Source organism: Tamandua tetradactyla, chromosome 7 (assembly GCF_023851605.1).
Source record: "Tamandua tetradactyla isolate mTamTet1 chromosome 7, mTamTet1.pri, whole genome shotgun sequence".
Taxonomy (NCBI): Eukaryota; Metazoa; Chordata; class Mammalia; order Pilosa; family Myrmecophagidae; genus Tamandua; species Tamandua tetradactyla.
In genome coordinates this window covers 158533421-158558523 of record NC_135333.1, presented here as the reverse complement: position 1 = coordinate 158558523, position 25103 = coordinate 158533421, and the positions used below count along the sequence as shown (strand labels likewise).

The 25103-nt window shown below is 45.8% G+C and overlaps 2 protein-coding genes across 2 annotated transcripts; one reads left to right on the top strand and one right to left on the bottom strand.

The window, feature by feature from the left end:
• Window positions 1-3218: 3218 nt before the first annotated feature.
• On the bottom strand, window positions 3219-20444 carry LOC143690721 (uncharacterized). The gene is made up of 4 exons (XM_077168290.1): window positions 20312-20444; window positions 18591-18800; window positions 5172-5238; window positions 3219-4648 (listed from the first exon to the last, which is right to left on the bottom strand). Exons 1-4 carry the CDS (start codon window positions 20442-20444, stop codon window positions 4432-4434), a joined length of 627 nt encoding a protein of 208 aa, XP_077024405.1. The 3' UTR covers window positions 3219-4431.
• On the top strand, window positions 19883-24417 carry DUSP6 (dual specificity phosphatase 6). Its single transcript, XM_077111565.1, has 3 exons — window positions 19883-20842; window positions 21455-21892; window positions 22932-24417. The coding sequence occupies exons 1-3, from the start codon at window positions 20443-20445 to the stop codon at window positions 23237-23239; spliced, it is 1146 nt and encodes a 381-aa protein (XP_076967680.1). The 5' UTR covers window positions 19883-20442; the 3' UTR covers window positions 23240-24417.
• Window positions 24418-25103: the final 686 nt, after the last annotated feature.

Below are 25103 nucleotides of genomic sequence, written 5' to 3'. Positions count from 1 at the left end.
GCATTAAAACAGGTTGAAACTTTGAAATCCTTCCTTCCTGAAAAAAAAAAAAAAGAATAACAGAGAACATGTGGGTTCTCAAATTTCCAAATGGTCCTCATTTCCTCTTGTGTCTTTATTCCCAAGTTTATTTTTTAAAAGTTGTGGCTGGTAGCATATGACTGATCGCCTAGTCCCCCTGAGCAATCCTAAGGAAAATGGTAAACGTAAAATTTTAATCAGCACCTGCAAACCTGAGCCCCCAAGGCAAAGGCTCATTGGTAGCACCTGCTCCAAAGGCTTTTATTGGACGCCTTCCATAAGCCCAAATGCTTTGGGGGAATTCATCAAAGTACACAGCATAACCTGGATCTCCCAGACATCTGTTTGGTGCTACCTTCAGCACCAGGGCAGCACACTTCGGAGCCCTAAACTCCATTCTGATGATTGCTACTGCAGTCAATGATGAGCCAAACCTGACTAGGCAAGATGGAGGCTGGAAGGTGAGCGTTTGGGAGGCATTTCTGCCAGGCACTTGAAGCTGGTGGTCAATGGGAATTTTTGTCTAGGCGGTAGAGGGGAGAGGTGTTCAGCCAGGTGGTTGTCATCAGGGGTCCTCAATAAGGGGTCAAATCTGCATCCTGCCCAGAGGAGGGCGAAGAGAAGGAATCAGACATGAGGTCACCATCAGTGAACCAAGCAGCCTGAAGTGGGGCTGCAGGCAGGTCCAAGGACAAGGCTGAAGCAAGAACCTGAGCTCTGACAAGGACAGATAAGAAAAAACAGAATTCCCATCTTAGAGAAACTTGGAGGCAGGCTATTGAGGCAGGAACAAGCCAGAAACCCAGTTATTAGAACTGCAATACCAGGTAGAGCCTGTCATGGAAATAAAAATGGGAACATCACAGCTGGAAATGGGAAGGAGGTCAGACCAGAACCTGGAGCCTGGCTGACCCAGTACCGAGGTACACGAGCTGCCTATATTTCCCCTGAGTGAGAGCAGACATGGGCCCAGTGCCTGGGGCAGGGCTGAGCAGCAGGCAGGGTTCCTCAGCTCTAGCCCCGGGTCTGGGCCTGAATTTAGGGGACAGAAGCCAGGCCAGGTGGCCGAACATCACATGCACTGAGGTTCCCATGGCTCCCAGCCCTGTTCACAACTTGTTCCCCTTGTTAAAGCTGTTTTGTCACCCAGAATCCATCCAGGACCTATTTTAAAAGGCATCTTCTCTGGGGAGCTCCTCCTTCCTCCGCTGAGCTCTGGAGCCCTCTGTACACATTTCCATGATGATACTTTCTACACTGTGTCTCATGCCGCTTTTCTTTCCATGTCCCTCCCCCCAACTCGCCTTCCAGTTTCTTGAAGAAAAGCCTTGGTATCTCCAAAGTCCTGCACGATGCAAGCATAGACTAGGTTCTCAATAAATGTCTCATGATGAATAAAGGAATGGAGCGATTGGATGGCAAAGTGTTTGTTAAGTGAGTTAATCAACAGGTGGATGAATGCATGTTACCAATTCCATGTATTGACATGGAACACAAAATAGTAACCGTAGCTAATAGTTATGTTCCCTGTGCTAAGCACTGTCCATAGATGATCGTATTTCAGTTTCACAGCAATCAAGAGGTAAGTGCCATTCTAATGCCCATTTTAGAGAAAAGAAAATGGAGGCATCGTACTGGAACCTGTGAGGCCTCAGTCTGATGTGGGATCTTTATGTTCTGCTCAGCAGCAGGATCCCTCACTTCTTGGGTGCTTTTTGCCACAGAGGGGCATGGTGATGGTGAGGGTGGGTGAGGGTGGCCAGGCTCTGCTCATCTCTGCCTCTCTCCTCCCCTGCATCATGGACTAACAAAGAGAGCATGTGCGATGCAAATCATCTTGCCCAGTTTCTAGTGATGGAAAGGCCCAGGGAGAGACCAGGCTAGAATAGGCCAGAGCCCCCCAGTTCTCCCTTGAGTTCTTTCTTCTGCTAGCCTTAGAGCATGGGATATAGCAGAAGCAGGAGCAAATGATAAGGAATTCACATATTTACCTATTATTTGTAATAATAATATTACAAATTATTGTAATATTACAAAATATTACAAATAATAGGTTTCCAAGGGCCACACGAAGCCCTTTACACACATTATCTGCTTTAGCGCCCACCTCACCCTGTGCAGATTTCCTTATCCCCCAACATATAAACGAGACCCCTGAGATTCAGAGAGGTTTAGCAGCTTCGCCCGTGTCCCACAAGCTGGAAGCAGAGTGAGGATTTGAACCAAGGCTCCCCCAACTCCAATGTGAGGCAACTCAACAAATACCTCCTGCACACCTCCTCATGGGTGTGCTCACATCCTCCCCCATGCTGTGTTGTCCCAAGTACCCCCTCAGTGTTGGGGACACCACTTTCGCTGGCTATTGGTCAGTTTCCTTTAACGGTATCACCTCAGTGGCAGCGTTTTGGTCTGTGCTAGCAGTCGTCATGAAGACCCCCTTCAATAGCAACCTTCACAGGAAGTCGGCTGTGATGCCGCATCAGAGGAAGAGTGGTTCCCCTTGTGAAATGGCCTCGGAGGAGCCTGCAGAACCAACGGCTCATTGCTGATGCCTTGTCCTCCCTCTGCCTTGGGGTCTCCTTCCCCTCCCTGGAACCGCGGTCCCCTCCTGTTCTCTCCTCCTCCTCTATTTAGCAATTCATCTACTCAGGGTTTACATGCAGCCGATTTGATGCCCTGTTCGGGGTGGATATTGACTGTTCAGAGTTGATGTTACCTGTTGAAACGATGCCCCAAAAGGAGAGACCAAGAGCCCAGAGACCACATCCTGCACTGTTTGCTTTGTGAAGTTCCAGACTGTTTAATCAGCTCTACCTCATCCTAATAACTCCAGATTCCACTTTTCTTAATGACTTCCCCCTCCTTAAATGCCTACACAGTTATCTTTGAAGCAGCAGCAGCAGAAGAGATGAATCATTCTCAGGAAATGGGGGGAGGGACGTGTGGTTGGAATGGCAGATGGCTGAGTGTGTGGGCACTGAGCTGTCGGCGCTGTTCCTTCCACCACCCTCTGGAGTCTTTGGGGAGTGCACATTCATTCCAGGGTGGGGGCTGTGCCGCGCTCAGGTACGAACATGTGAATCCACATCCACTGTTCATCTCAGACATCCAAACTCCGGGGAGAGTGGGAAACTCAGGCTCAGGCATGGTTTGGACTAGTTATCCCGTCCTGGAAGTTTCCACATTCAACCTTGTAAAGAAAAAGTGAGAAACTTTCAAGTAGTGGCAACAGAATTTCTCATGCTATATTATTTTCCTTGTCTCCTGCAGGACATGAAGTAAGTATGGAAATGGCCTGCCGATGCTGCAGTGCAAGCCCCCTGACTCATAAAGCACTGGCAAATGCCCAGAGGGGAGCTAGAGGCTGGAGACTGTAAATTCACATACATACAAATGTAGGTTATGCAGGAAAACAAATTGTCCTGGGGAGGGGGTTGATTGTGGGGCATGAAAAGGCTATAAAGACACAAAGGTGTCAGGGATGGAGAGGGAAAGTGCTCATGTGTTGCCCTCCAAAGTTGCTTCCTGCTGCAAGTGTGGAAATGACCCCCATTCTGGTATCTTGGTAGCATTTTTCCACTTGGATCCCTGAAATAAGTTTCTAGAATTCACTGATTCCAAGGGAATGTGCTGTTTGAAAAACTAAGTTTTTCAGAAAGTTTCATTTAGTCCTGTTGCTGTTTCTAGGTAAATTTCCAAATGTCATCTGGGGGTATAAAGTAGATAAGCATTTACAATTTTATTTTTATATCATGAAGTTCATTTCATCCATAGACCCTTTTTAATTGCTTTTTTTTTTTCTTTCTCTATCTCTATCTCCGTCATCTGTCCCCCTTCACCTAGACCCACACCACAATTTACTACACAGGACCCTGCTGTGAGCACACAAATGTGCGGGAAGCTAAAAGTCTGTCCTTCTTTTCCTTCGTCAATAGGTGTTTTGGTAAAATATGCATCTAGAAGGTGGAATACATTTCTTAGCACAAATAACTGTCTATTCCTTGGAAAACAAAGCACTGCAGTTAAGACCATTTAAGAGCATTTTAAAAAAATGAACACTTCTTTAAAAATCCATTTTAATAAAAGTCATCTGATTAAGAATGAGTAAGCTCAGTACAGAAATCAATCTGAATAATCACAAAATATTTCGGCAATCGTGACTCTTGTTAATAGTAGAATTTCCACCCCCATTGTGATTTGGTGATTCGTTTAATTAATTTGAAAGTCATTCATATTAATCTCCACAAAAGCACTAATTCCTGCATTATTCCACTGTTTTAAGACATGACTGAGTCAGACCAGTTTTTGTGCCTCTTAAGACTCCCCACATCCTGAACGCCAGTCTGCCTCCAGGGAGCGGTGGGAGGGCCTCTGGCAGGACCCATCTCCCCTGCTGCACCGGTCCAGGGCTCAGGACTGTCCTGACGAGACTCCTGTGCCTTTGGACCACTCTGCTCCCAGCTCTTCCAGGTAGCTTGGTGAGACGGGAATCCGGCCTCCTCCGTGGCTCCCTGCGGTGGCTGGGTAACAACCCAGAAGTGCTGGAGTGCAACTTGAACCAGAGTCGAGAAACCCACTTCCTCTGTAGCCTCCCTCAGCCCCACTTGATGGGTGGTTCCAAAGCAACCTACAGGACAAAACAACTGACTGTGGCCACTCGGGAAGTGACGCTCAGTCCCTCAGCACACCAACTTCTATTTGGACTGTCCCTTCCCCACCTCGCCTCAACTCCTCCCTGGCTCTCGCCTCCTAACACAGCCTTCACGAATAACCTTTGCCTCACGTTTTGTTTTCTAGGGAATTTAAGTGACACGACGATTTTTGCTTTTAAATCCTATGTTATATATTCAGTCCTGCCTCCCGCCTATCTTCTCCTTGGTAAGAGGGATAATTGGATATCTATCATTCTCATGAAGGTTAACTAGAGTTGCTCCAGGGAAGTGTCTCTGGGTGGAAATATGTTTCCTAAATCGCACCTAATTCTCCATTGAGAGAGTGTTATCTCATTCCCAGTGTGACTGGATGTTAACAGTTCCTTCCTGGAATTGGCTGCTCCTGCCCGGCCTGGTGTAGGGAATCAGGACCACATACAGACTCGCTCTCCCAATACACCCTGTGCTGACAAACGTCCTCCCTGAGGTCTCTCTTACCTCCCAACGAATTCCTGATGTGTGCTTCTGATCAAGCCAGAATCCTCATGATTCACAATATTCTGTTCTGTGTAAAATATGCATCTTTTTTAATCAGAAGAAGAGAAATATCAGCTGCCCAGAGCAATGTGATATTTGGGGCTTGTAAACAAGATACTTTAAACCTCCCCACACTGGGAAAGAGAAGTAAGGGTCTTTTTCACTTCTGTATTCAACGGGTAGGATGATAATCTTCCTTATGGAGGAGGAGGGGTGGGCAAAGGCTTTTAGACATTTTGTGGTCCATCTTTTTCTGCTTATGCAGAGGGCAGAGACTGTGAATGCTAGGAGAGTGCATTCAGGCTGTTATTTTAATGAGTTCAAATTCCTCAGAAAGTTTGCATAGATAATCTATAGCTGAGAAGGAGCATAAAACCAACAACTCTTCTGGGATTCAAACAAAACAAACCAAACACAGGCCTCTTTGACCCTGAGCCAGCCTAAGGAGTGAGAACAGTTTCCATTACAACATGAGATCTATAATGAGTTGAGAAAGAAAAGTCAGTCATCGGTGAGTTATGTACTTTATACTTTAGGATTAGCAAGTGGTTCTACATTTTCCTATTTGAAACTAATGACTGATAATGTCATTTAAGTTCGGTGGCTACAATTAACTTAATATTACGGTTGAAAAATAAAAAGTAAAACATAAAATATGATCAACAACCTAATTTTAAAAATGGGCAATGAATATCAATAGACAGTTTGTAGGAAAAGAAATTCAAAGTGTTTAACAAAAGGAAAGACACTCAACCTGATTTTCTTAAATGTTTTTAATTGTATAATATAACATATACAAAGCAAAGAAAGAAAAAAGCAATAGTTTTCAAAGCATTCTTCAACAAGTAGTTATAGAGCAGATACCAGAGTTTCTCATAGGCTACCATACCATCATCTCAGACTTTTCCTTCTAGCTGCCCCAGAATATAGGAAGCTAGAATAAATATTTTTTAATCATCATAATTGGCTTTTTAAATTTTTTTGTGATAAATAACATATATACAAAAAAGCAGTAAATTTCAAAGCACATTGCCACATTAGTTGTAGAACAGATTTCAGAGTTTGGTATGAGTTACAATTCTACAATTTTAGGTTTTTTACTTCTAGCTGCTCTAAGATACTGGAGACTAAATGAAATATCAATTCAATGATTCAGCAATCATATTCGTTTGTTAAACCCTACCTTCTTGCATAACTCTACCATTATCTTTGATCTTTCTATCCCACTCTTTAGGAGGATTGGGCCAATGGCTACTTTAACTTTTTCATGTTGGAAGGGGCAGTCAGTAATATGGGGTAGGGAGATGGAACTAGCTGATGTTCTGGAGAGGCTGGGCCCTCTAGGTTTCAGGACTTACCTGGGCCAGGGACCCACCTGGAGTCGACCTGATTCTTAATAAAAGAAATGCACATTAAATTAAAGTTCCCATGAGATATTAATATTCACCTAACCAGACTGACAAAAAGTTTGAGAGCACCCTGTGCTGGCCATGGTATGTAGAAACAGCCAACACAGTAGGAACGCTGGTGGGAATGCAGACTAGTCCAATCTCCAAAGGAGGCGCTTTGGGTGATGGCTATCAAACTAGAAATTTACATATTCCCACCAAACAATTCCGCATCTAAAAATTTATCCTACAGGTATACTCACAAACAAGGTGACTGAATATGTAAATACTTATTCATTGCAGCTTTGGCTTACAATAGCCAAAAGACTATGGCAACGTCAATATCCATCAATAGGAAGACTGAATAAATAAATAAATTATGCTATGCCCATGCCATGTGGCCATTAAAAGTAATACAGAAGCTCTGTTCTCTGATATTAGCCCATCTCTAAAACGTGTTAAGTGTGAACTCTTTGCTACAATTATGTAATGACAACATCAATATAATTGATGTTTAATATCAATTATATGTATAATACATTAATCAAATAATAAATGTATAAGCCTGTCTATGCACAGACTCTCCGGGAGTCTGGTTAACAGTGGTTGCCTGTAGGGGTAGGAACTGGGTGACAAGGGGAGATTTGCTTTTACTCTATACCACTTCTTTCCTTTTAAATTCTGTCTCATATACTATTCAAAAATAAATTGATAATAGGCTAAGTCTACTTAAAATAAGGCCTAAGAGTCACCCCCAGAGAACCTCTTTTGCTGCTCAGATGTGGCCTCTCTCTTTCAGCCACCACAACAAGCAAACTCACTGCCCTCCCCCTCTCTATGTGGGACATGACTCCCAGGGGTGTAAACCTTCCTGGAGAAATCCTAGAATATGCTGGGATTCAGCATCAAGGGATTGAGAAAAGCTTCCAGACCAAAAGGGGAAAGAGAGAAATGAGACAAAATAAAGTGTCAATGGCCGAGAGATTCCAAACAGAGTCGAGAGGTTATCCTGGAGGTTATTCTTACGCATTATACAGATATCACCTTTTTAGTTAAGGTGTAATGGAGAGGCTGGAGGGAACTGCCTGAAAATGTAGAGCTGTGTTCCAGTAGCCATGTTTCTTGAAGATGATTGTATGATGATACAGCTTTCACAATGTGACTGTGTGATTGTGAAAACCTTGTGTCTGATGCTCCTTTTATCTGAGGTATGGACAGATGAGTAAAACATATGGATTAAAAATAAATAAATAATAGGGGGAACAAATGTTAAAATAAATTTAGTAGCTTGAAATGCTAGCAATCAATGAAAGGGAGTGATAAGGGAAATAGAAAAAAAGTTAGGGGAAAAAAAGGCTAAAATATATAGGGTAGATGGAAATACTAGTAATCAATGAGAGGGAGGGGTAAGTGATATGGTATGTATGAGTTTTTCCTTTTTCCTTTTTATTTCTTTTTTTAATTGAAGCAAATGTTCCAAGAAATGATCATGGTGATGAATATACAACTATGTGATGATATTGTCAGTTATTGATTATATACCAAGAATGGAATGACCATATGGTAAGAATGTTCGTGTTTGTACGTCGTTATGTTTAAAATAAATAAATAAATAAGTGAATAGATAGGTCAATGGTAGTCCAATGGTAGAATTCTTGCTTGCTGTGCAGGAGACCTGAGTTCGATTCCCGGACCAGGCACCACCCCCTCCAAAAAATAAAAATAAATGAATAAATAAATAAATCGATAATGGTTTATTTTAAAGGGGAAAAATTGGTATAGTATGTGTATACACTTGAAAAGGGACATTCATCTCCTTCTTGGGCAGACTTCATATTCTGAAGTTTCAAGTCACCTGGAAGTAGCATGCACATATTTTTTGAAGAAGTACCTTTTAAAGATTGAATCAGAAATTAAAATTATCAAATGGCAGTACATTTTATTAATAAATGGATAAATCTTTATTACTCTGCACTTACAACTAATTCTTTCTTTTCAGTGTAGCCACGTTTCTAGCCGTTTTCCTTGAGTTCTCTGCTGCAGAGGAACCTAAAAAGTAAGTAGATCAGTTGTATGGAAATGCAGACTGTGATGCTGTGATATTTATACTGACTGCCCTTAAAATAAGAACTAATTTGTGTAAGCATTAAGAAGGGTTGTTCTCCTGTAATCTGTAATCTCTCAATTGCTTTGTGACAAATTTCACCAGTAAGTTTTCCAAGAAATGTGTGTTAAGAAAAGATGAATCCAAATAATTTATTGTAGTAGAGCAAATACTTCCATTAGAGAGAACTAAACATTTGTTATGTAAATGTACTCTAGAAGGCATGTATTATCTTTTCCTCATGTATTCCTGACATGTCTTCAAATTATGCCACTATAGAATGATTTAATTTCCATATATAAAATGAAGTCCTTCAGAGTCACTATAAGTTTGAATCATCCAAACCAGGGGATGAAAGGGCCCCCTCTGTCCTCTAACACAACCCTCCTTTTGGATCTTGAACTCTGATACTGTTATAAAATAGTACAATGAATGCTACCCTTGAAACATTCTCTCTGAGGTCACAGTCCTACCTCTGACCTTCCTAAGGCGAGTGTCCCCCTCTGATTTATCTTTTTATCCCTTAGAATATCTTGCACTAACAGCAAATTTATCAAACATGGATTGTTCAAAAGCAGAAGACAAAGTCATTTTGGCGAAAGTTAAAGCATTGTCAATCCATGGCACATTTTGTGATAGACACTAATGTCAACTTTTCCAGAAAGAGCAGAGAGTTCCATTATGGTCCAGGGGAGAAGCAGGCAGCAGATGGAAAGGGCCCGGCGAGGCACCCCTCAGTGCACATCCCAAAGTCAAGGCACAACTTTTTTTTTTTTAATTGACAAATCTTCACACACATACAGTCCACATATAGCATACAATCGATGGCTCACAATGTCATCACATACTTGTGTATTCATCACCATGATCATTTTCTAGAACACTTGTATCATCACTACAGAAAAATAGAAAGAAAAATCCCTCTCATTGACTATTAGTCTTTCCATCCACCCAATTTATTTTACCCTTTATGCCCCTATTATTTATTTTTTTATCCTTTTTTTTAAAACTCATCTGTCCATATCCTGTATAAAGGGAGCATCAGACACAAGGTTTTTACAATCACATGGTCACACTGTAAAAGTTATATTGTTATACAATCATCTTCAAGAATCAAGGCTACTGGAACACAGCTCAACAGTTTCAGGTACTTCCAGCCACTCCAATGCACCATAAACTAAAAAGGGATATCTATGTAATGCATAAGAATAACCTCCAGGATGACCTCTCGACGCTGAAATCTCTCAGCCACTGACACTTTATTATGTCTCATTTCTCTCTTCCCCTTTTGGCCAAGACGGCAAAGCACAATCTTAAAGCACGACGTCCAGCCCTTCACCTAAATGACTGCACTTAACATGTTCTACAAATATGGGATTCCCCCACCCCACACCCTATTTTCCCTGGAATACTTTTTCAAAAGCACTTACACTTTTGTTTATGATGGAAAGCCATGGGAGAACAGGCTTTTCTTTACAAAAACCATGTTAGGGAATGGTGTTTATAAGCAAACGTTTTGTAATGGCTCCTGCATCCTAACTCTGATGGATCCTTGAGGTAGAAATGCCATTTCCTGGGAAGGTAGTTCTTGGGATTTCTGCAGAAGCTTCCTTCCAATCAGGACTTCTGCTATTTTTACTCAGCTTTTAACCTTTTTTTGTAGATTTGAAAGTATTCATAATAAAACGTTAGGGGGGAAAGGCACTTTTTTCCCTCAGGCGGAATTATGCCACTGGCCTTTAGAATAACAGTCTCCCTTCTTTCCTGACTATAATGACAAGCATCTCTCCGTATCTCCCTGTGTGAGGTAAGTAAGCATTTTGTCATCTTCTATTAATAGGAAGGGATTCTGAGTCACAGAGGGCTGAATGAATTTCTATCCTCAGAAATAAGAGAAATAAAACTAAGCAAGATGATAAGTACATTATTTTAGGAACAGGAAAATTGGAAAATAAGGAGCAGGCTGGCAGGCATCATTTTCCTGGTCAATTACAATTGCTTCCTAATTGGTTCTCCTGTCTCCAGTTTCCCTCTACTTACCCCATTGTTACCAGAATTATATTCTGAAATCATGTCACACTCTGTATAAATGTCTTTGATGACTTCTAACTGTCTAAAGAAAATTCCCAAACTCCTTAGCATGACATTCAAAGCTCGTTTCCATCTGGCTTTAAATGACCTTTCCTGTCTCTTTGCCACTCTTCACTTTCCATACTGCCTGCCTAGACTGTGGGATGGGAGAGGAGAGGAGGAACTCTCCTCCTTCTCCCCCAGGATCTGACTTAGATCCTCCAAAGTGTCTCCAGGACATTTCTCAACACCTACTCCTGCCCCTTGCCCCCCATTTCCTCCTCTTATTCCCACTGCACCTCCTTTCTATTCCAATTACAGCATTTCTTATGCTATATTCTAGCTGCCTAACCTCCTGAGTCAGACCTCCTGAGTCAGACGGTCATTTTTTTGTGACAACAGGGCCTGAATCTCAACTCATGTCCATATGCCCCGGCATGCAATTCCATTCCAGATACGCAACTCGTGCTCAGTAAACATTAGATGCTGTTTTCAGGAGAGACCTCCTTTTAGGCAAACCCATCGGCAGACAGGTCTGCACCTGGTTTCGGGCCTCTTGAAAAGAAATCAGAGCACATGCCAGCCCAGGTGCTGGGCTTATAAAGGACAGCAGACTAATGATGTTTAACATGGTATTTTTCCTGTTAAGAAGTTCTGATACTTGTGGGTAAGGTGTACTATTTGATTCAACCTTCAGTCACCCTTCAAGAAAGTGTTTACACTTGTTGACCAGAGCTCAGTGGTGAGAAACCTGGCTGCTGGGATACCCTTCAGAGCTTCTCAAAATGCGGTCCACCTGCACGAGACTCTCCTGGTTGCTGAATCAAATGCCTGTGCCCCTCCCCAGGTCTGAATCAGAATCAGAGAAGCCAGGGTGTAGACTGCAAGCAAGTCAGTCCAGGTGCTTCTAAACCTTTGAGTTTGAGACCCGTTGGTCTGGCCGGGAAGCCCTCCTTAGTGCTCACTGGAAACTTCTCCCTAAGAAAGGGGGTAGACAGGGGACATGTGTTGTGAATCTAAGTCAGTGCTTCTCAGCCCAGGTAAAATATTAGAATCCCCAGAGAGATTCTGAAAACTACCAGCACCTGGGGTCTACTTTGGTTGCATTCCCTGGGGGTGGAACTCAGGCATCTATATTTTTCAAAAGCTTTGCTTCAGAGCCAATGTGGCTGTTGAGTAAATGTCAGATACTTTTGATAAAAATCAGGAACCTCCAGTGGCTCAGGGCCCTTGAGTTAGGCTGCACTCCTCGCCATATCCCCCTCCACGCTCACTGTAAAAGCTGCACTCCTCGCCATATCCCCCTGCACGCTCACTGTAAAAGCTGCACTCCTCGCCATATCCCCCTGCACGCTCACTGTAAAAGCTGCACTCCTCGCCATATCCCCCTGCACGCTCACTGTAAAAGCTGCACTCCTCGCCATATCCCCCTGCACGCTCACTGTAAAAGCTGCACTCCTCGCCATATCCCCCTTCACGCTCACTGTAAAAGTAAATCTCAGACCAGATTTTGATAAATGAAAAAATTTATGTTTCAGCAGGTAAGTATAGTCAGACAACCTGTGCTTGGTTGGGGAATGTCCCTTCTCCTGTCATCAGTACTCAGATGAATCACACCTTGCGAGAGAGGCCCAGCACAGCACTGTCCCAACCTCAGACCCGCCAGGTCCTGTGGCCTAATCAGGATCCTAGGTGAAGCCAAGGCTCACAAGCCCCTGTGCTGGAGGCTGCACCCATCACCCAGGCAGGTGGGCTGGCTGCCAGGAATATTTTGGGTGTGCAAGATCTGTGGATCCTATTATAGCCCTTCTAACAATCACATAACGTAAGTGCCACTGATTTCAGCAACAGGAAAAAACCTAACATCATTTTTAAGCTAAAAAAAATAATAATAATAAGTCAGGACACCAAGTCTTAAGTGTTGATTCACATCAAAGAATATCACAGCTAATTGTTCGTCCCTAAAGTGTTAGAGTACTACAAAACTTATACTGAACTGATTAAAAGTAAATTACCATACAGACAATGTAACAAAAGGGCAGAGGAATAGCATCATAAAGCCTTTTCTTGGGTGGGGGGGACTGGTTAGGTGGGCCTCATCTAGCAAGGGTTTTGACTTGGGTTTGAATAAGGAATCTAAAACTTCAGGAGGGTCCAGAAAAATCTGGAGGTGCAAACTTGTCAGACGTGATAAAAAAAAAAAAGAACCTTCTAATCATACATGTGCAAGAATTACTATAGCTTTACTATAGGAATGGCGCTAAGCCGGTGGTCTCTCTAAGACTACGTTTCAACCACGTGGCTTCCAAACACAGCACTCTCTGCCCCCGAATGGAAGATTCGGTCGTGCTCCTGCTGGGCATGAAGTCTAAGTGACAAAGGACATTCCCAGAGGATGGGATTTCTTAGATGCAGGAGGCCTTAAAATTGCAAGGACCCAAAAGAGTAATGGGTGCTCCCATCAGTGACAGGGAACCCGGAATAATGAGGGACAGTGGGTATCTAGCCTGAGCCAGTCAACCCCCAGCCCCCTTTCCGCAGAGTCAGCAGTTAACAGGAACAGCTACAAGGCAGCTGCGACAGAGTGGGGAGGTACCTGTGCTGGAGCAGACAAGCCCTTGCGTGCTGGGAAATCCCTCAGATGCACTCAGCATTCCCGCCGTCCTCACTGTACGCTCAATGAACAGAGACCTTGACTTCAGCAACTAAGAAGAATGCTGAAGCAATCGACTCTGTTCTGTCCACTCCTGAGAACAAAACTGACCCTGTAATAATTTTTCATCGCATGATTCTTGTCCAGCAAGGACAACAAACAGTTATGAAGAGCGATGTGTGCATCATCATAATAAAACAGGTCATAGTCATTAACGCTTCAGGACTGTTCCTGCGGCTTATAGTCCTGTGACGTAATATCCCAGTTCACAGATGAGAAAACCAAGGCCTAGGGAGGTTAAATGATTTCCCCAGTCACATGGCTAGAAAGTAGGGGAGCCAAGATCAGAATCTGCGTTTGTCTGTGGAACTCCCAGTCTTGATCATCAAGATGAAATTTAACAGAGCTAAAAGTAAATTTAACACAGAGTCATGGTTTAGGGCCACCTCTGTGGCCCAGGCAGCAGAATGTATTAAAGAAGCTTCAAAGGACTGAGATGTGAGTTTGGATTCTGCAGTAGTTACCTGACATTTGAGCCCAGGTTTCCACATCTATAAGACTGTGGTCTACTTGCGGGGTTACATTATAGTTCGAATTACGTGCAGAAATCTTGGTATTCTCATTATGTCATCATTTTCACGATATATCCAAGCATAATTTATAATTAACTCACCAAACAGCCTAAAGCAGTGCTTCTTAGACGGGAATTTTGGGGGATCTCTGTGGCTCCACCAATTCATTCGTGGAGCATCTGTAAATTCTCACTGTTGAGAAACTGCATTAAGGCATTCCTTGTATTGTAGACATAAATAATTTCTACTGACTGCCAAGGCAAAAAGAGCATGGCAGGAAATGGTATCTACCTAGAGAAAGAGTTTTTCCCCTACACAACAGCAACATGTTGTGTAGATTAAAAAAAAAAAGGAACACAAGATGGGGAGAAAAGTCATCAGAAGAGATAAGGCCAGACAAGGAGGCACAAGGCAACAATCCAGCACGTAGATGCAGGATCCTGCCCATAGATGCAGGGCGGCTAACGCCCAGCACACAGCGTGCTTTCCGACACGTTCTGCAAAGATGAATCCCTGTGCTCTCTGGCCTCCCTGAAAGCCATACTTCCCCACTATGGATCACTGCAGGGGATCTGAAAATGGCGCAATGGGTAACACAGTGCTGTCATCTCTTTAAAAAACCCAAGTACTGCTTGGCAGTACTGCAGAAATGCCAACTTCTGGATGATTTCTTATATATGCATCTACATTGACTTTTACGTTTCCTATTCTGTGGAAATGAAGGCTAAGAGGAAAGAATGAAAGCTTTCCCAATGTCAGGAAACGGACAAAGGCATCAGAAAGAAGAAATCGACATTATTATCTTTAATATATTTCCCTGCAAGAGACTGTGTGGCTTCAAAAGAATATTCTAGATGAGCCTCTAGGGGATAATGGATGTAAATTAATCTGCATTTCATTAGGTGATGGGAAACAGACAAGAAAGCTGCCGAAGACCATAATTTTTTTTTTTTTTAATTTAGCATGATTAGATCCAACGCCTGAAATGTGTGCCATCTCATTTATAGGAAATTCCGACCACTCCCCAGATAGCATCGTGGATTTGGTGTGGCAATGCCACTGCCCAGATACCTTGTCATTACAGTCCAACCTAGCCTGCCTGCCTCCATCCCCCCCACACTGTTTGGTAAAGTCAGTAACTGGCAGCCAATGAAACCCTGCAGCTCCTCACTGTGGGGCAAGCTACACAGAGGGGCCACATGAGAAAAGAAGCAGTTTGACTGCAAACCACCACCTGCACTTCCTAGGAGCTGCCGTCTGTGGTATTTTAACTTGTGGCTCATATCTGAAACTCTCTTTGGCTTTCTTTGTATACAGCCTATCAATGCACGTGGCCTGTATTCCCTTTTGGCAAAACCCTGTTGGGTCCCGCTGTTCAGATGTACCTTACCTTTTTGAGGTACGTGTCAGGACCCCTCGGTGATTTTTGTGTTCCCCATGTGTCCTTCACTCTAAACCAGATTATTTCAAACATAACCTCCATATGCAGATTCTCTTCTGAGGTCTAGCAGCTCAGAAAGCCACTGACAGTCACTTAGAGGGCCTCTCTGGGAAACTTCTAAAAGTGGATCTTGAATATGCCACGAGACATTTTTAGTTGGACCTTCCAAAACACCCTCTCTCTATTTGCTAAAAATCTGTTGAGCTATTTTCACATGATGTCTGAATAAATGTCATTGTATACAGCAAGATTACTTCAAGAAGATTAAAGGTCATACTAACCCAAGTGGGTCTCATAAGTGGCTAAGTATCTCCAAACCCAGGAAAATGCCTGAAAAGATGGAATGTTTCTACAGCAGCTATGTGAGAATTTCTAACCAAAAGACTTGTAACTTTTAAGGAATTTTCTGTGGGAAACACCAGGACCTGTGAAACTGCTTCTGTGAACCAATGAGAATGGGTCAGAGATGATCTGCTGTAGTCCCAATCTTTAAAAACTGCCCATTTACATAAGCAAGGAATTGAGGCCTTCTGAAATAAGGAAGCCTGTGATTCTTCCAGTTGCTAAAACTAGGAAAGTGAGATTTGAGGCAGGTGCTATACTTTTCATATAGCATCTCACTTGTCTCTGCTTCTCACGGTCCCTTGAAGTGACTATAAATATTCCCAGTTTTACAAACTGCAGAATTCCCTTCCTGGTTTTATCTTTCTCCATAGCACTTTTACTTTCTAATATAATGTATCATTAATTATTTTGTTTATTGTCTAGCCTCATTAGAATGTAAGCTCCAGGAAAGCAGGAATTCTTGTCTGTTTGACTGACTGCTGCTTTCCTACTTCCTAAAATGGATGAATTGTCTGTCAGAGTACTACTCCCAACCAGCACTAAGATTTGAACCCAGGTCCACCTGCCCCTCTGCAGCACCAGGTAAGTAATGGCAGCAGTGAGAGTTAGCATCTAACACATAGTCTAAGAGAGAAAGAAAATGTAGCAGTTAGTGATTGGGTGACTAACGAAGAAGTGAAGACAGTCAAAGAAAACCATTAGATGTAAAAGGAGCAGAAAAATAAGCCTAACTTTTGACTCTTGAGATCTGGAAGGAAAGTGTTACAGAATAGGTGAGATTGCAAAAGGCTGGCTGTCCAAATTGAAAATGCAGACTTTGAAATCCTTCAAATTTAGGCAGGAAACAGCGCAATGAATATGCAACGAGTATGCAAACAATATGGTATCCACAGGCACCCTGCCATCCTTTAAGGGTCTGCAAAGAACTGGCTTCAAATCCTGGCTCCGTTATTTGCTACTGTGTAGCAAATTCCTTAATCTCCCTAAAGGGAGATAATTTACAGGGGTTGTCTGAAGACTGACCGAAATTATGCCGCAAGCCCCTAAAAATCAAGACCGTGCCGGGTCAAGCAGGAACTACACCAATACCCATCACTATTTCTATTGCATTAGTTGACTGTGACAAAAGACCAGAGCGCTTAAAAGGGCACCAGTAGAGAGAAATTAGAAGATAGCTGGGCACATTGTTCCTTGGCCATGCTAAAGTATTTTAAGGTCTGGGACAGCTACCTGCTTGGCTTGACAGTGGAACTGTAATGGATTAAACTGGCTTGGGGCAGTTCCTCTGAGGGTTTTGCTGCAGAGGAGAGAGTTCCAGGCGGGTTGTTAGGCCTCTAAGGGTGTCTATGGGATGGAAAGAAACATCCCGAAGGACCCACGCCATTTTGCAGGTTCCCGATTCAGAATGATTAAAAAAGAAAAGAAAAGAAAGTTTCAACAGCTAACATGTGAAGGCACATCACCGTAGCCCATCCAATCACCACGGCGACCCCACGTTGCCAGCGGAGAGTTTTATCCCTTTCACACCAACGAGGAAGGCTCTTAGAACAGTTTAAATGATAAAACCAAGGTCGCACAGCTACGAACGGGCGGGAGCAGAACTCAAACCCGGGCTGCCTCATTCCAGAAGCCCTTCACGCCTCGCCTCTCGGGACCGGAGGGCGAGAATGCCATTTTATTAAATACGACGTGAGGACCTCGTGTCGGCTGCACTGGGGTGTCAGGCAGTAGAGAAGCATGGATAAGACCAAATGTTTCGATCTTCAGGTGTGTGGAGTGTTGGGCTCATGCTCCCAAACCTCTACTCAGACGCAGGTAACAGCCATTTAAAAATAGGTGAGGAGAAGCCAACTTCCTTACAGGAATGAAAGATTTCTGCCCTCCTCAGTTCCGCCGCAGGGCACCCTGCCCCTCCTCTATCAGCTCCCCTACGTCCCAGGGACTGAAATGTCGTGAGATGGGGACTGTAGCCGGCGGGGGCGTTTCGGGGGTGTCAGCTCCAGCGCAGGCCTCCCCCGACTGTCAGTGGAAGATTTCCAGCGAAATGTGCAGGGCTGGGAGCTGCGTTCCAAATGCTGCCCAAAAAAGGCGCGAAGAGAGAGGGAGGCAACCCCCACCCACGTGGACCGTGCTCCTCCGGGGACCGGCCGCCTGCCGCAGAGTTCCAAAATTGGCAACCTGGGCCTTGGAAGCCGCCTTTTTAAAGCCAATGTTCCCCAAACAGGGAAGAGGCGGGTGACTAAAAAAAAATGCAAATTGCAGCGGAGGCTTCAGTAGGCAGGACCTCCGAAGAGGGGGCTGTCGGGCGCCCCCTACTATCTCCTGGGTGGGAGCAGTGTGCCGGGAGCGGCGCCCGGAAAATCCACCCCCGCTCTGCCCTTCCCCCGCCTCGGCCGCCCCGACCTGGCGGCAGGACAATGAGCGGTCTCTTTTCCGACCGGGGTTAGGGAGTGGAGGCCGGATTAGGGTCCGCGCCTTCCGGCCGCAGCAGCCCCCACCCCCAACGCCCGCGCCGGCCGCACACAGGTGGTTTTCCGCTCCGGAGGGCCAGGCCTTGGTTCTGTATACCACGACAGCGCTCTGCGCTCCCGGAACGCGCCTCCTAGTCGCCGCGGCCCCCTGCCGGCCACGCCTCCATCTGGCCGCTGGCCCGGCTCTGAAGCGCCGCCGCCCAGCGCAGGTCGCTGGCCCGGCGGCCACCTCCCAAGTTACCTGCAGGCTTTGCAGCGCAGCAGAGACGCTCCCCGCCGTTCCCCGCCCTCTTTGGGAGCCACGGGTCCCCGGCGAGCTTCTTCCTTGCCCCTTACCCATTTCAGACAGCCGCGAAGCCCGAAGGCCGGCGATCACCCCCACACCCGCCGGCTGGGGAGTTCTGCGCCCCGCACCCGCCGAGCGGGAAGGTGGGGGCTGCGGAGTGGCGGCAAGGAGGGCGACGCGCAGGCGCAGCCGGAGCTCCGCGTGCGTCCGAGCTGCCAAGGGGGGTGGGGGAGGCCAGGCCCCGAGGGGAGTTCGGCGGCCTGGCGGGATTGGGGGCGGGGGCAGTGAGACTCCCCACTCTAACAGACTCCTGGTTTACAGTAACCAATCCCTGAGCCGGTCTGCAGCGCCCCCGCAGCCTGCGGGCGTTGCGGGAGGACTTCCCTCCTGCCAGGCCGATGGCAGTTCAGGCCGGCCTGCCCACCCCCCCGTATGCCCTCCCGCGTCTGGCACAAGCAGCCTCGCCAGACCGGCTGGTCGGAAGCCAAGGTAGCTGCCCAGAAATGATTGACGCGTGCGCACGCACACACACACACACACACACACACACACACACACACACACACACACACACCCCCTCCACCGTGCAGTGGGTGAATGGGGGCTGACTTGGATCCCGGGAACAATAGCTCATAACGCCCCACGCTGCGGGAGCGGAATAAAAGCATGGAACTGCCCAACGACCTTATTTCTGCAGCTTCCACTGTCTTAAAAATGTAAATTGAAACACCAATAAAAAGGGGCTTTATTCTGCTTTTCTGGACAACAAGACATTTGTTTGTTTGCTTGCTTTAAAGTGTTTCGACAAAATCCTAGTTTGTTTCGAAAGACGCTGGATTAACATTTAACACCTCATCGGTCACTAAAGCCCAGGCAGTTCACCAGCCCCAACACAGCCTCGGCTAAAAGAACATCAGAGCAAACAGAGCTGGATTTTAAAAACTGGCAAATAAATGCCACACACTGCCTAAAGGAGGGCAGGGGGCTAAAGTGAACTCGGGTCCAAATGAGTTTGAAGGGAATAAAAAGGAAAAAAAAAAAAGTAACTCGTGAGCACAGGCGTCACGAACAAGGGTTTTGTGCCTGCTAATTGCACCATTTGTGCGCAAAAGTTCCGAGGCGAAGTGTGAACTCTCAACAGAAGGAAACAAGAGACAACTGAAGTGCCCTGGTTTATGTGCCCTGCTCCTCCTCCTCCGCCGCCGCCGCCTCTTATTTCTCCTTCCTCCTGCCGAGCCCGCTGTTACAGCTTGTTTGCACTGGGGCTTATCCGGAGCGGAAATTCCTTTCCGTTTTTGTGAATGACAAACTCATTAACAATTCATCAACACAACCTGTTCCAGCCGGCCCGTCCCCACGGCAACAGCCCCTTCCGCAGCGCGCTCATTGGCTGGCCCGGAGAATGTATCCATTGAGACGCTCGCTGTTTGTATCCATTGAGGAGCTGCCTCGCGCAGGGGGTGTGCGAGGGCTGAGTCCGAGGGACGGTGAGCAAATCAAGCCTTGAATAATCCGATGAGAAAGACGCTCGGGTGGATTTGAGGTGCAAGCCTTGGAGGGAGGGATCAGGAGCCGCTGGACTTTCCCCCCACCCCCGGCTCCCTTCTCCAGTAGCACGGAGTCCGAAATAATTGGATTTCATTCGCTGGGGAAGAACAAAACTGTCTGGGCAGCTTCATTCAGAGAGATTCATTGACACCGAGAGGTACTGCAAGCCAGTGCAGAGGCAGCCGCCGGCTTCACTTCTGTCTCGCCTTCCCCAAGCGCTCACCCGGGCTTGGGAAGGGCGAGGCGGAATCAAACCCAGCTCCGGGAGCGGCAGCTTCGCGCGGCGCGCTCGGCCTATGACTGCCCCCAGGGGCGTCTGGTAGGCACCCTGCCCTTGCTCGCAGCTCGACCCCCATGATAGATACGCTCAGACCCGCGCCCTTCGCGTCGGAAATGGCGATCAGCAAGACAGTGGCGTGGCTCAACGAGCAACTGGAGCTGGGCAACGAGCGGCTGCTGCTGATGGACTGCCGGCCGCAAGAGCTGTACGAGTCGTCGCACATCGAGTCGGCCATCAACGTGGCCATCCCGGGCATCATGCTGCGACGCCTGCAGAAGGGCAACCTGCCGGTGCGCGCGCTCTTCACGCGCGGCGAGGACCGGGACCGCTTCACCCGGCGCTGTGGCACTGACACCGTGGTGCTCTACGACGAGAGCAGCAGCGACTGGAACGAGAACACCGGCGGCGAGTCGGTGCTGGGGCTGCTACTCAAGAAGCTCAAGGACGAGGGCTGCCGCGCCTTCTACCTGGAAGGTACGCCTCCAGGGCGCTGCGGCGCGGGGCTGGGCTGAGGGCGCAGGGCCGCCGACCACGCGCGCGGAAACGGAAGGCTCTTGCTGCGCTTGGCCAGCGCTTAGGGGCCGCGCTGCCCCGCCGGGGCCAGCCCACCCACTAGGGGAGGCGAACCGCGTGCGTTCCGCAGCCGCGAGGGAGGCTGGCGCGGAATCCACCCGCTTCGGGCTGCGAGCGCGGGGCAGTTTCTTTGCAACGAGTTCTCTCCGTCTTGCTATCTGGATCACCTGCCACCTTCTCCCGCTTTCTATCACCTCGATTTTGTATTAAGATTTACAGGAGAGGTCATTTGGGTGCAGAGTGATACTTTCCAGTCTCAAATATTTTTTTTTAAGTTGCCATTGTTTTGCGTTTCCGCATCCAAAAGAACAGGGGTTCCCAGGGGGCAGGCGGGCGGTTTGTTCCACTCTGGAGGGTGCACGTTTTAGTGTGTTTCTCGTTGTGTTGGCTCTGTACGTGGAGGGTGATTCGTAGGGTGCTTCCGAGGTTTCCTGCGCCCGGCCGCGGCTCTCGGGAGCTGTGAAAACTACTACGAGAGCTCAGGTTACAGGATTGCTTTTCTTGTCCTGGCAGGTGGCTTCAGTAAGTTCCAAGCCGAGTTCGCCCTGCACTGCGAGACCAATCTAGACGGTTCGTGTAGCAGCAGCTCGCCGCCGTTGCCAGTACTGGGGCTCGGAGGCCTGCGGATCAGCTCCGACTCCTCCTCGGACATTGAGTCTGACCTTGACCGAGACCCCAATAGTGCCACGGACTCGGACGGCAGCCCGCTGTCCAACAGCCAACCTTCCTTTCCGGTGGAGATTTTGCCCTTCCTCTACCTAGGCTGTGCCAAGGACTCCACTAACCTGGACGTGTTGGAGGAATTCGGTATCAAGTACATCTTGAACGTCACCCCCAATTTGCCGAATCTCTTTGAGAACGCAGGGGAGTTTAAATACAAGCAGATCCCCATCTCGGATCACTGGAGCCAAAACCTGTCCCAGTTTTTCCCTGAGGCCATTTCTTTCATAGGTGAGGCTAATTAACAGTCGTTGCTCTGACTTTTAAGTGCAAAACTCTCAGCCACTCATAGAGTTTAAGCTTTTAATCGTTCTCACTGTTTGCTAATTTGTCGGATTGCAGGTCTCTAATTTCCCAGGGCGTTCTTAACACAGTATTTTCTTGCTAAAGAAAGAAAAAAGTGCTTTGGACGTGACTGCAGACCACAGGTGTATCTGATATGCTCTCTGTTCCTTGAAACTTTAAAGCCAGTCATTTGAAAGGGGCGCCCGTTAATAATAAAACAGAATATTCCCACACTCTTTAGACTCCGGAAGGGGCTAGATAGAAGTTCTCATTGTAGACGGCAGTTTTAACGCTGCTTTATGATTTTAAAAGAACTGGGAGTTAATTTTAGGAGCTCGCGTTGTTGAAAAGCGGTATGAATGCTAAATATTGTAATCCAATTGAATGATACTGGGATACCGGTAACCGTCAGACACTGCGGTAACGTGAACCCAGCAGGAAGAACTGTGGGCTGGAAGCCTGGGAGAAGCGAATCTCCAGGCATTGTAATGCATTTCCTATTACAAAGGCACTCATTTTCAGGCCATGTCGACATCCTGTTCCTCCTAATGGGCTGTCCCCTGTGACTTCCCTCTCTCTTTTAAAATGCCTGAATACCTCCATTGTTAGCTGCACAACAGTTGGAGAATAATTTAATAGACCCTTGCAGCCTGCTTGTCTGTGTAAAAGGCATTCACGACCATATTGCAGGGTTGCTGGTATTCACATGCTGAGGCAAAGAATGCACACATTAAGGAGTTTTTTTGTTGGCAGAAACATAATACAAAAGCTCCCTTTTCAGAAAATATCTGAAATATGTAATTGTGCCCCATTGTACATGTTTTATCTCAATGACACATTTTCTGCTGCCTGCGGGGCTCAACCTCCACACACGATTATTTATCTTAATTTTTTTTTAAATTTAATTCAGTATGTGGACTAATCATGCACAAAGGGTGACTTTTTGGTCTACTGAAATCTTGCCTTTCTTTTTGTGTGTTCACAGATGAAGCCCGGGGCAAAAACTGCGGTGTCTTGGTGCACTGCTTGGCTGGTATCAGCCGATCGGTCACCGTGACTGTGGCTTATCTCATGCAGAAGCTCAATCTGTCAATGAATGATGCCTATGACATTGTCAAGATGAAGAAATCCAACATCTCCCCCAACTTCAACTTCATGGGCCAGCTTCTAGACTTCGAGAGGACTCTGGGACTGAGCAGCCCCTGTGACAACCGGGTCCCCACGCAGCAGCTGTATTTCACCACCCCCTCCAACCAGAATGTCTATCAGGTGGACTCCCTGCAATCCACGTGAAAGGGCTGTGCACCCCTCCTCATTGGGATGTGACCCTTCCTTCAGCAGTTTCTCTTGGCAGCATCCCTTGGGCTGCTTTCTTTGTGCGTGGCCCCAGGTGTCCAAATGACACCAGCTGTCTGTATTAGACAAGGTTACCAAGTACGGAATTGGTTATTACAGAGGGAGAGATTTGCTCCCTTCTCTTTGGAAGAACAGTTCATACTGTAGATACAGGCAGTAGGTCTGCTCTGCACCCATGTGTACAGCCTACCCATGCAGGGACTGGAATTCAAGGACTTCCAGGTATATAGGGTAGGACCAAATGGTAGGGTAGGAGCAATTGTTCTTTAGAGCCTTGGATGGCTGTTTCCTTTTGCATCTGGAACTGACTATTGTCTTCAGTGAAGACTGATTCAATTTTGCATATAGAGGAGCCAAAGAGAGGTTTCAGCTCTGTTTGTGGTATCAGTTTGCAAAAATAAAAATAAATCTGATACTCCATTTGATTATTGTAAATATTTGATCTTAAATCACTTGACAGTGTTTGTTTGAATTGTGTTTGTTTTTTCTTTGATGGGTTTAAAAGAAATCATCCAAAGGGAGAAAGAGCAGTATGCCACTTCTTAAAAACTAGAAAATTTTGCTCTTTTCTAATCCAAAGGGTATATTTGCAGCATGCTCGATTTTACTGTACCGATTCTGAATGATCTTTTCATGGACAATGTTATCATGAAGACCTTGTTAGGGTTCTGCCTTCGGTCTCTTTCATATATCTTCTTTGTGATTTTTTTCTATACTGTAGTTTGACTATGCCTTACCTTTGTAAATATTTTGGCTAGTGTTGTCTCAAAGGGGATATCTGGGAAAGACACCAAAATCATGGGCTCACTTTTTCTTTTTAAACTTCAGCTGTGCTAAACAGTATATTACCTCTGTATAAAATTCTTCAGGGAGTGTCACCTCAAATGCAATACTTTGGGCTGGTTTCTTTCTTTTTTAAAAAAGAAAAGATTTGTATAAAACTGGAAGTGTGTGTGTGAGCATGGATACCCATTTGATAGATAAAATGAATATGATTGTGAAGAAGGGAGAGTTAAATTGCTCCATTATGTTCACGGTGTAACGTTTTGAGCTGGAATTTATTATAAGAATGTAAAACCTTAAATTATTAATAAATAACTATTTTGGCTATTGAATGTGTATTGTTCTTCAGCTCCTTAGCTGTACCTACATGTGAAGTGGTCAATTTTATGAGAAATTTTTCAGTGGGCACTGATGTATCAGTTTATAAGGGACATATGGGGTATGTAGCAGGGGAGGTTCTAATATTCAAAGTTGTCCTCAGAATGTCTTCCAGGTGCGGTTTATGAAATTAATCTTTTTGCTTTAAATAAAGATAACATCACAGAATGAACTGGCTGCATATTCTCAATGAATATTCCAGGTTATTCAGGAAAATTGTAGTGGCAGAAGAAAATTGAAGCCACAAAGAGTACCTTGCTAAGGTATTAGATTAGGATATTCATGAATGGCAATAAAGAGGTTACCAGGGTGACAAGGTAACAAACAGCCACAGCTGCTGACCTCTTTCCTTCCTTGTCAGAATCCTTTGCTAAAGAATGCTTAGAAATGCTGGGGAGGAAGTGGAGCAACTCTGTTTTAAGTCTGTTGACACTGTCTGACAATTATACCTGCAAATTATTCTGCTGATGAACAACAAATGGTTTCTCCCCTCTCATTCCCCTGTAAGGCATATCTAAGCTCTCTTACCAAGCCTGGATATGGCTTTAGAATTCAATCGATCCTCTTTGGCAGTTAAGATGAAACTTTTGCCATCCCTGCTCTAATGTGCTTTGTGCTAGGCTGGCTGGAGTTATTTTGA